We start from the raw sequence: 9791 nt of genomic DNA, 5'->3' as shown, positions 1-9791 counted from the left end.
TGACGGCTTCATCCTCACTCTAAACATAATCTAAAAAGAATCTGTTTGCAGCTGCATATGGTATATTTCCTATATTTGTTTTCCCTCTAACAGATGTTAGTTGAGATAAAGAGAATGTTTGACGGCTGTAAAGGTGGAGTAGGATTTAATCTTTGCAGACTTTTTACATTAATTCTGTATTTACTTTGTTTCTCCAGACTACGCCAAGGGCTTTGGAGGGAAGTACGGCGTGGAGAAGGAGAAAGTGGACAAAGCAGCACTGGGTTACGACTATAAAGGAGAAACCGAGAAGCATCAGTCGCAGAAAGGTGAATAAGCTCAGAGCTGGCTTCATGTACAAAACAAGTTTTATCTATAATTTCATGTTTCGCGTCCAGATTATGCAAAAGGATTTGGAGGAAAGTACGGCGTAGAGAAGGAGAAGGTGGACAAAGCAGCACTGGGTTACGACTATAAAGGCGAGACGGATAAACATCAGTCTCAAAAAGGTGAAGGAAAAAGTTTCACAAAGTCTTTTTCTTTAAAAAAAATCTTTTACCCCGTTAGACTAAAGGAACATCCTTCTGTTTAGATTACTCCGCAGGTTTTGGCGGTCGCTATGGAGTACAGACAGATCGAATGGATAAGGTTGGTGAGATTTAATCTGTTCATCTAAGGTAAAAAAAGATAGAAGATTAAAAAATAAACAGAAAGCTGTTCTTTTTTACTCGGCTAGATAAAACGATGATGTCATGGCATTGCATACTTCTGATTGGTTAACTCAAATGAAGCCTCTCCTGTTGGTGGATTTTTAATCCAACACTTTAAAAATGCCGCCTTGCTTTTTAAACCCGCAAAGATAATCTCCAAAAAAAGCTGGTTTTACTGCTTCTAGATGCATCCAAATCCCGTATCATAATGCTGCCACCACCATGCCAGACAGATATTTATGGTCTTTGAATAAATTAAATTATTTAATCTTAATTCAAAACAAATGTTAGAACTTTACTTTAGAAAATAAAGCTTAGATATGTTGATTTGAGTGAAATATTTCTCATGATTTTAATGAATATAAGCTACAAATCATGAAAAATAAAATATTTAAGACCAAATTCTTTAAAAAATGTCTTCTTTTTAAAATTATGATCCTTTTAGAGCGCAGCTGGTTTCTCAGACATGGACTCCCCAACATCTGCCTATGAAAAGACTCAACCATTGGAGGCCTGTAGGTTCACCCATCCTGCTTGTTTTATAAAAGCAGAGCAGTTTTTATAGATGTTCTATTTAATTAAATGTCTTATTTCTGAAGCGAGCGCGGGCGCCGGGAAACTGAAAGCTCGCTTTGAGAGCATGGCCAAGGCTTCCGATGAGGAAAACCGTAAGAAAGTAGAAGAGGAGAGAGCGAGAAGACAAGCCAGAGAGAGCAGAGAACGAGAGGAAGCCAAACGCAGACAGCAGGTTTGATGAGGATCTGCATCCGGCTGAGATGAGCTCTCAGAATGAAAGTCAGGGATTTAATTTCCTTGGTTTGTTCCTTTAAGGAGGAGGAGAGTAGAAAGGAGGAATTCCATCCTCCACCTGCTCAGGAGGAACCAGAGTACGACATGCCTTCTGCAGAAACCCACCAGAACTTGCCGGAGATTGAAGAAATACCAGAACCAGAGGTGAGCTTCACTTTTACCAAGTTTCACTTATGAGACGGTTGAAGGACTAACTTCTGCTTGTGAATCCAGCCGGAAGAATTGTTCGAGGCGCCTCCTGAATTGCCTCCACGCTCAGACGATCTCTACGAGCCGGAGGAGCCCCCTCTACCGCCGCGGCCTGCGTGTGTGGAGGAAGAGGAGGACGGCGGGGAGTACTCTGAGCTTGCCGAACCGCCGCTTCCTGAGCCAACAGGTCTGCCTCTGATCAAAGCTCTGCTGGAAGTTCTCCTCGATCATAAAGGTCATTTTTATCATGAAAACATCATTTCTGCTCACAGAAGCCAGTGGAGTCTACGAGGACATAACGGCCGGCCAGAGGGCAGTTGCAATTTATGATTATGAAGGAGGTAAATTCCCCTCGATTCCCTTTACTTCACATCCCTGAGCCAAAAAAGTATTGTAGGCAGGATCTCATCTAATTTAAGTATTTTACAAACATAAAGATGTGAACTGTGGGAATTTAGCTGCATGTTAGCCACTTTTCATATTCAGCCTCCCTTCATCACTTAAAGTGGTCGGTTTTCTGCCCCGATCCAGAAAGGTTCTCGTATTTGAAGATTAAATCCTTTAGAGAAGGAAGAACTTCAGCCAAACCAGAAGCAGTTTGGATGTTTTTTTGGAAACGTTCTGTTGGAACTCCCAGAAATGTCTGCCTTGCTGGTCAGGACTGAGAATTCCTGCTATTTCATCTTCGGTGTTTAAACAGCCCCACAGCATGATGCTACCCTCACCATGCTTTATAGTAATGCTGCCATCTTGAAACATACCAGGTCATTCCTGGACTTCCAGCTCGGTTTTTTCATCAGTCTAGTGCAGTGGTTTCCAAAGCGCCGTCTGAGGGCCATTTGCAGCATCAGGATGATTTTGTGTGGCCCTCAACTGCATTTCAAGAGTAGTATATTTTTGCTTTCTTTCCCAAACTTGACATATAAGAGAGAATTCTAGTATGATTTATTAAATTAGGCTGCATAAAACAATAGATTCTTTAATGAAAATATACTCAGAAAAATCCCAACCAATGCAGTTTACCTGAAAATTTCACATGGTGCTTTTATTTTTTTAACCAGGAAAACCTGAGACCTTCTTTCTACAATGACGTTCAGATCATTTCTACAGAAATTGCTTGTTTCAGTGACGGCTCAGTTTACATTATTGTTTAGCAGATACAAATGAAAACAATTTGCAACGTCAACCGAAATTAAATCTATTTTTTTTTGGCCCCCAAAGTAGTTTTACTTCATGTTTACACATGGCAAACTGTTTGCCAACTTCTGAAACGAGTTCCAAAGGAGAGAGACATCTGAACATCTGCAGATTTTAGACTATAAAGTTGTTTAGAAATGCGTCCATATTGCTTTTCCAGGGAGATCCTTCTTGTTGTCCTACTACTACTAATAAAATGACTTTTAGAATAAATAAGCCAATGCCCGATGTTCAATCTTTTCACACAGAGGCGGACGACGAGATCTCCTTCAATCCAGATGATGTCATCACCAACATAGAGATGATCGATGAGGGCTGGTGGAAGGGCCACTGCCACGGACGCACCGGCCTGTTCCCCGCTGCTTACGTCCAGCTCATTTAGACAGTTTTGCACACGCTTCCCTTTAGAAATCCAAATTTTATTCAACTGTAACTTCTGCAGATTTCTATTTATACAACAAAGCATTTTTCCCCAATCTATCCAAAACTTTGTGCTTTTTACTGAATCTGAAGGGAGAAAAACTTGAATTAAAGACAATAAAGCATTTCTTGAATTATTTATTTGACACACTTTTGCTTTTTAGACAAAATATCAAACTTTAAGACATTTTCTATACTTAAAGGGTCCAAATGAACCATTTCTATTCATGTAATTTTATTTGAACAGAAAAGGCCACAGGTGAGTCTGTTGACAGGAGCTGATGTCCCAGGAGAACAAAATAGATCAGGCTGTTCTGAGCCTTCATGATGAGTCTGCCAGGGCAGAAAGTTTAGATCCACAGTCTTAGGAAGAAAAAAAAAAACACCTCGGTTTGCTTTACCAGGCGATTCCCTTCTTCTTCTTGACCTTGCCCGTTTTCTTAGTCACCCGTTTAGCTTTCATTTTTTTGGCCTGTCGTTGGTTCATCCACGTGGGGTACTGTCCATTCTCGTCCAGGAGAGTTTTCTTGTTGCGCTTCTTGTCCATGTCCATCTTCCCGCCTGGAGGAAACAAAAGTCAATAGGTATTATACAACTATCCTTAAAAAGAACCAATCAAATAAACTAAACCACTTTATAACGAGTGTCTGAAGGGGGAAGAGATGGAGCTGGACTTATATTTTGGGTCCCTAGTTTTGTGCATCTCCTTTTTAAAGTTAGTAAAATAAAAAATAAACTGAAGTTTGTAGACTATTCTCTGAATTGGCTTCATCTCCAACATGCAAAAGATCACGATCTCTGGCTGTCCAGGTATCCAATGTGTTTTATCTGAACCTTAAATTCAAAGTATCACCCCCACTCACCATCCTCCTCCTCCTGTTCTGCCATTTCAACGTCCGTCTGCTTCGTTATCTTGTCGGCCGGCACTACCGTGGCGATGTCCTGCAGGTCGCTCATATCCGCCTCTCCTTTCTTATCCAAACTCAGAGCCTGTTTGAGTCGAGCCAGCTCCTTGGGGGCATTTTTCTTCCTCTTCTCAGCCCGCATTTTTCGCTTCCATTTGCTCCGAAGACTTTTGGCCATTTTTAAAGACGAGCTGAAAAGCCACACACAAAAAAAGAATTAGTAACACATTCAACTGTTGTGATCGTATCTGTTGCAATAGTGAATTATTTCCTGACTTTTTTCCATCTGTTTTAATTGTTCACTGGTTTGATTTCTATTTTTATTTTTTTAGGAAAAATTGAGTGCTCCAGCTTACAAATTAAAGGAAAAAACAGTCAATGAATGCATGATCAAAATTATTTCGGTTTGCTTCTCAAAACACTTTAAATCTACTAGATTACAAATAGTGAAAAGGGGGGAAAAAATGGGGAATAAATAATTACAAGCCTATTGCAAGGGAAGTGCTGCAAAAGCATTTCAATTCAAGGTTATTTCCATCTTAGCATGTAGAGCACACTTGGCAAGCTATGTTTTTTAATACACTGAAATTAAAATGTTTTTTATATCAATATTGTTTTTGGATTTTAGAGCAGAGCAACTGATCAAATATGTTGCTACACTGATTTCCAGAACAACTGATCTATAATTGCAACAACATTGATAACATAAGATATTATAAATATGACACGTTGCTCAATGTTAGTTTACCTTTCACCAATTTACACAAAAACATAAAATAAAGCAAACTTCCCTGTTTCAAAAAGCACAATTTATTCATTGTGTGCTGCTTGTATGGAAAGATGAATTACCTCTTTAACAATAAAGAAATCTACAAGGTATCAAAGGTAAATAAAAGTGTCTGAACCTAGCCTAGCTAGCTAACTGCTAATGTAACGTTAGCTAAGGGGCTAATTAATAAAAATGAGATAAATTCAGCCTCACAGCTTCACTAAATAACTCTGGAAAGTTATGCGTCAGTAGGAGAGATAAATAAAAGCCATACTTACAGCTAGAAGAGTAATTAAAGCCCAAATGTTAGCCCTGAAACGGACACGCTGCTCCGTTCACGTGCGGACACCGCGGAAAGAAGCTCGAACCGGATTGGTTGTGCGAGACCGGCTGAAGACGGCGGCTCTCGATTGGCCTAAATCCCGGAAGTTCCGTTCATTTGCGTGAGTAAACAAACGGAAGCGAATGCTGAGCGTAATTCCTCTCATATTTACATGTGGAGCCGTGAGTTTCGGTTCAATCACATGAAAGTAAATTATTATCGATATTCTGTTCTTGTTATACGTTAGTTGTGGAGATATGAACCGCCTCTCTGACAGCCAGGCTCGGTCGGGTCGCAGCCCTCCTCCTCTGTCTGGTTCATCGCAGCTCTGTCAGACGTTGGACTCCGCTGCAGAGCTCATGATGGTCCATGGAGATTTCCAGGCGGCTTTTGACACCTGCGACGCGGGTCTGGAGAGTATGGGGCAGCTGGAAGCAGAAGATAACAGGTAGGGAGGACTCAGGGGCGGAGCTAGATGGGGGGCCAGGGGTTGCCATGGCCACCCTCAGCCAATCATTGGCCACCCCTACCATTTATTTCCCTCTAATACAGATTGTGGCAGCAGTAATACTCTGAAGGGGAATATTCAAAAATTTTTATTTTTTTGCGGTTAATTATACACATCAATATACTAATATCAAAGATGATATATACAGAATTCCTGCTCTTTTCAGAAATAGACTTTGTGTTATATGGGGTAAAGAGAAAATGATGTGTCTCTGCAAGTCATCTTGTGGTCTTCAGTGAAATCAAAGATAAATAACAATTTTAATTAAAGAATGATCAAATAATAAATTTATGTAGATATTAGTGCTTTTAAATATCAATTTTATGCAGAATTTTTATTGATACAAGTAGGTAAGTATTGACAATGATGATTAATTTACGCCCCAGAATTCAAAACTGAGTTTTATTCACTATACCTTTTATCTAGAAATTACAGATTTTGAAATATATGCATCTATTTGTTAGCAAAGGCTGTAGGAAAGTATAGTTTGTCTTTATTTAGAAAATATGGATGTTTTGCCTGTTCATTTTTCCTGTTGGAACAGAGTAGATTGACCCTGAGGTTCTGGTGCCAATCCGCTTTCGGCCCCCCTCAGTCTAAAGTGGTTATTGCCTGGCCACCCTTATAAAAACTCCCTGGCTACGCCTCTGGGTGGTCATTTCCCAGCTGTTCCAGGATTAGATTAGATTAGATCTTCTTTAATTACTATGCCAATATGTGACCAGTGAATTTCTCCGCTGTGAGATCAATAAAGCTCATCTAATCTAATCTAATCTAATCTAATCTAGCTGTTTCAGGATGCCTGACGATCAGTTTTAAATATTGTTTGTTTTATTTGCAGGTGTGCAGAGTTAAAGGCTGGATTCTGCATGATAGGGATCCAGGCGCTGGCTGAGCTCAATCGGTGGCGGGAGGTTTTCTCCTGGGTCATGCAGCATTATGAGCACCAGGAACATGTTCCTGCTAAGATCATGCAGTTGTGGTGAGAAACCATTTGGTTGTGAACAGTGAACAGGAAGGAAATGTTTAATATTTCATTTCATTTTTTGATAAAGTCGTAGTGCATGTTATTCTTTACAAAATTTTTATTCTGAGAGATTCTCCTGCTTAAAGTGAAGCAAAATGTATTTTATTGTAACTTAAAATGTAAAAAAACTAAAAGGAAATCTGTTTAAAGAAATGTCAAAACCTTGGTCAACACCATCAATATGTTTATTATTTTGGTTTTATGCAAATGCTACCCATCCATGTCTGTTTTTAGGAGATACCATGTTTAAATCTGTTGCAATACCTCCCATAAATCCACAGGTAGTGATGGATTGATGAAGCACCTTTAAGCTTTTGGACACTTTGCCAAACTGTATAGATACTGTCTGATAGAATACTGACCCCTGCTGGACATTTAAAGACACTGCAGAAAGCTTATTTGACAGACTGAATATGATTTAATTTATGGTAGGTTATATTGTATTATTTTATATCTATGTTTAAATTGAAGATATATTTGATATTTTTTAGTTGCAGCCAATAAATTATGTAAACAAATATAATAACGTAAAAATTTATGGGGAAAATGTGAATGAGGATGCTTGTGGACTAGGATTTTAAATCATATTTTAAAAGCAATACGTTCAATCTGAAATTAACTTTAATTCGGATAAGTTGAGTGATAAATAAGAGGAAAAAGACGACGCAACGAGAAAATTAAAATAGAAACGCAACGGCTGAAACGTTCCTATTCCTTTTAGGCTCCAAAATTCTTGATAATTTTAATGATAATCCACAAAAGATGAAACATTTTTTCTTTAGCAGATGCATCATGTTGACAGATGTTTTTAAACCCAGTTTAGTGAGTCAGTCAGTTAGAAACAACTCCTGCATCGGTCACATGACTTTCTTTAAACGACATTATACAGTGTTTAGCTCTATGGGCTTGAGGCATCGGTGTTGCTGGACACATCACTACTGACAGGTTTTACAAATGGGATAAAAAAGTGAGAAATTAGGTGAAAATGAGATTTCAAATACATTCAGAGTGAATAAAGGAGATGAAGTGGGGGGAAAAAAGCTACAGCTTTTCTAAAATAAGATGCTTCCCTTATTTATTTGTAATAACCAAATTGTTTTTTTGTTTTTCTTTTACCAGCATCCTTCTTCACTCAAAAGTGGGGGCGCCTGCTGTGATGCAAGAGGCCTCCCGGGTTTGGTTAAACTGCCCGTCAAACGTCGGAGCTTCTGGGTTCCGGTCTGTGGCAGAGCTCTATCTGCTGCATGTGCTCGTGCCTCTCGGACACTTGGAGGAAGCGCGGGAGCTCGTCGCCAGCGAGGTTGGCTGTGTCGCGTTCACAGAGGAGCAGAGACAAACTGCTTTGGATGTTGTGGAGGAAAAAGCCAGACAGAGTCAAGAAGATCCTAAAAATCCTGGAGATGCTTCAGATGCTGAGATCGCAGCACATCCGACCTCAAATCAAGGTGTTTTGAAATTTCCACCTTTTATGCATCATAAAAACTTAAATTAAAAGAAATAACAGCAAGTGATCCTACTGAGTGTGTTATTTTTTTATTTTTAGGTTCTTTACTCCATAAACTTGAAGCCATGGTCAGGGTTTTATACAGAAGTTGCTCGAGGATCGGCTCATACTCTTTCCCCGTTCAGAAAGTCGTTCTTGCAGTTCTTCTCCTCTACATGCTTTTGTTCCGAATGGATCCAGGTTGGAGGAAAAATTCCTTCTCTGCAAGTTTTAATGAAATGTGTTTGATTGAAAATAAATCATTTCCTGCTTTTGTTCCTTCTCCACAGCCCTCCCATCATCCTTCATGTGGATTTCCAAACTTCTTCAGCTGATTAAACAGATGTGGAGCGCCATGTTAGCACCACATTATCAGCCTCTCACGTAGAGGAGCAAAATAAATCACACCATCATTACATATTTATTGAACAGTTTATTAATCTATTTTACTACATTGATTGAAGAAGACAGGTTTTTAGAGTATTAATTCAGTTTTTGCTTTCAAGTTTATTTCTATAAATAAAACACTTATTGCTGCTGAATTTTACAGTGAAGTTTGGTTGGGTTTCTGTGCGGTGAAAAGATGCGATGAGCCTCGGCTGCTTCAGGGATGATATGGATTGGTCTAATCGGTGAAATCCTGAATTCTACTCTTCCAAAAACCACACTGGGCTTCTATAGAGCCGTACGATGACCCAAAGCACATCCTTAAATGATCTGGTTAAGAGTGTAGACCAAATTGAGGTATATCAAACTCTTTAATGTGGCTGAAGGTAGGTTTTGCTTGCTGTTTTTCCTTAAAATATTAAATCAAGAATGTCCAAACTGCGCCCTGGGGCTCTTTGAATTGTTCTACATCTAGACCAAAAAAGAAATTAGGTTGAAAGTTTTGATTTGGAATTTTAACTATTTGAGAAAAAAAACTTGCATACATGTTCAATTGTTAACAATATTGTTTTTTTTTTTCAAGTAGTTTGCATGTAAATAAGTATATTTGCATGCGTCCCTCTAAAGCAGGAGCATTTAAAGAAAGGGGCCCAGATCAGTGCATGTAGTTGGTTTAATTTGCCAATAGGAACCGCAAAGACCTAAGACTTAAATTCAGCACAAAACGCAGATAAGTTTGGCCACAGCATCGCCAGGTAGGCAGGTCCCTGGGAAGCAAACAAAGTAAGAATGGAGAATATCAGAATTATACAGAATAGGATTAGGGCCGCTGAAAAAAAAAATTTAACTGCTTTGTAAATATTTTAGTTTAATATGGGGGAAAAAGTCTGAATTGTGACAGCGAACAAACATGGTAGCATCAAGCCGTAGCCATGTCTGTTTTAGGGACTAAACTAGCTCTCTTGTTTTAATCACCCTCTGCTTTTCCATTTATGAAATAGCATCACTGGGGAACCCTGAGGCACGTAAGAAGTCACCTAATTCCTTCATTTTCCCAAACAACTCACATCTATGTCAGGGAAGCT

The 9791-nt window shown here is 39.2% G+C and overlaps 3 protein-coding genes across 3 annotated transcripts in view; 2 read left to right on the top strand and 1 right to left on the bottom strand.

The window, feature by feature from the left end:
- The window catches only part of LOC107095911 (src substrate cortactin-like), a 9598-nt gene extending 6184 nt beyond the window's left edge, over window positions 1-3414 (top strand). The window contains exons 8-16 of the mRNA XM_015392281.1: window positions 198-308; window positions 378-488; window positions 572-627; window positions 1135-1204; window positions 1289-1437; window positions 1521-1643; window positions 1713-1875; window positions 1961-2029; window positions 3134-3414. Of these exons, the coding sequence (XP_015247767.1) occupies window positions 198-308; window positions 378-488; window positions 572-627; window positions 1135-1204; window positions 1289-1437; window positions 1521-1643; window positions 1713-1875; window positions 1961-2029; window positions 3134-3267 (986 nt within the window). The 3' untranslated portion in view covers window positions 3268-3414. The remainder of the gene's footprint in view (window positions 1-197; window positions 309-377; window positions 489-571; window positions 628-1134; window positions 1205-1288; window positions 1438-1520; window positions 1644-1712; window positions 1876-1960; window positions 2030-3133) is intronic.
- Window positions 3415-3453: 39 nt separating this feature from the next.
- On the bottom strand, window positions 3454-5388 carry llph (LLP homolog, long-term synaptic facilitation (Aplysia)). Its single transcript, XM_015392283.1, has 3 exons — window positions 5258-5388; window positions 4169-4401; window positions 3454-3866 (listed from the first exon to the last, which is right to left on the bottom strand). The coding sequence occupies exons 2-3, from the start codon at window positions 4386-4388 to the stop codon at window positions 3703-3705; spliced, it is 384 nt and encodes a 127-aa protein (XP_015247769.1). The 5' UTR covers window positions 4389-4401; window positions 5258-5388; the 3' UTR covers window positions 3454-3702.
- A 41-nt stretch (window positions 5389-5429) lies between these two features.
- Window positions 5430-9008, top strand: pex26 (peroxisomal biogenesis factor 26). Its single transcript, XM_015392282.1, has 5 exons — window positions 5430-5749; window positions 6651-6791; window positions 7956-8281; window positions 8380-8520; window positions 8610-9008. Exons 1-5 carry the CDS (start codon window positions 5559-5561, stop codon window positions 8705-8707), a joined length of 897 nt encoding a protein of 298 aa, XP_015247768.1. The 5' UTR covers window positions 5430-5558; the 3' UTR covers window positions 8708-9008.
- Window positions 9009-9791: the final 783 nt, after the last annotated feature.

Source organism: Cyprinodon variegatus, unplaced genomic scaffold (genome assembly GCF_000732505.1).
Source record: "Cyprinodon variegatus isolate N-32 unplaced genomic scaffold, C_variegatus-1.0 Scaffold583, whole genome shotgun sequence".
In the NCBI taxonomy this organism is placed as follows: Eukaryota; Metazoa; Chordata; class Actinopteri; order Cyprinodontiformes; family Cyprinodontidae; genus Cyprinodon; species Cyprinodon variegatus.
The sequence above is the reverse complement of the archived record's forward strand: the minus strand, read 5'-3'. Positions and strand labels throughout refer to the sequence as shown.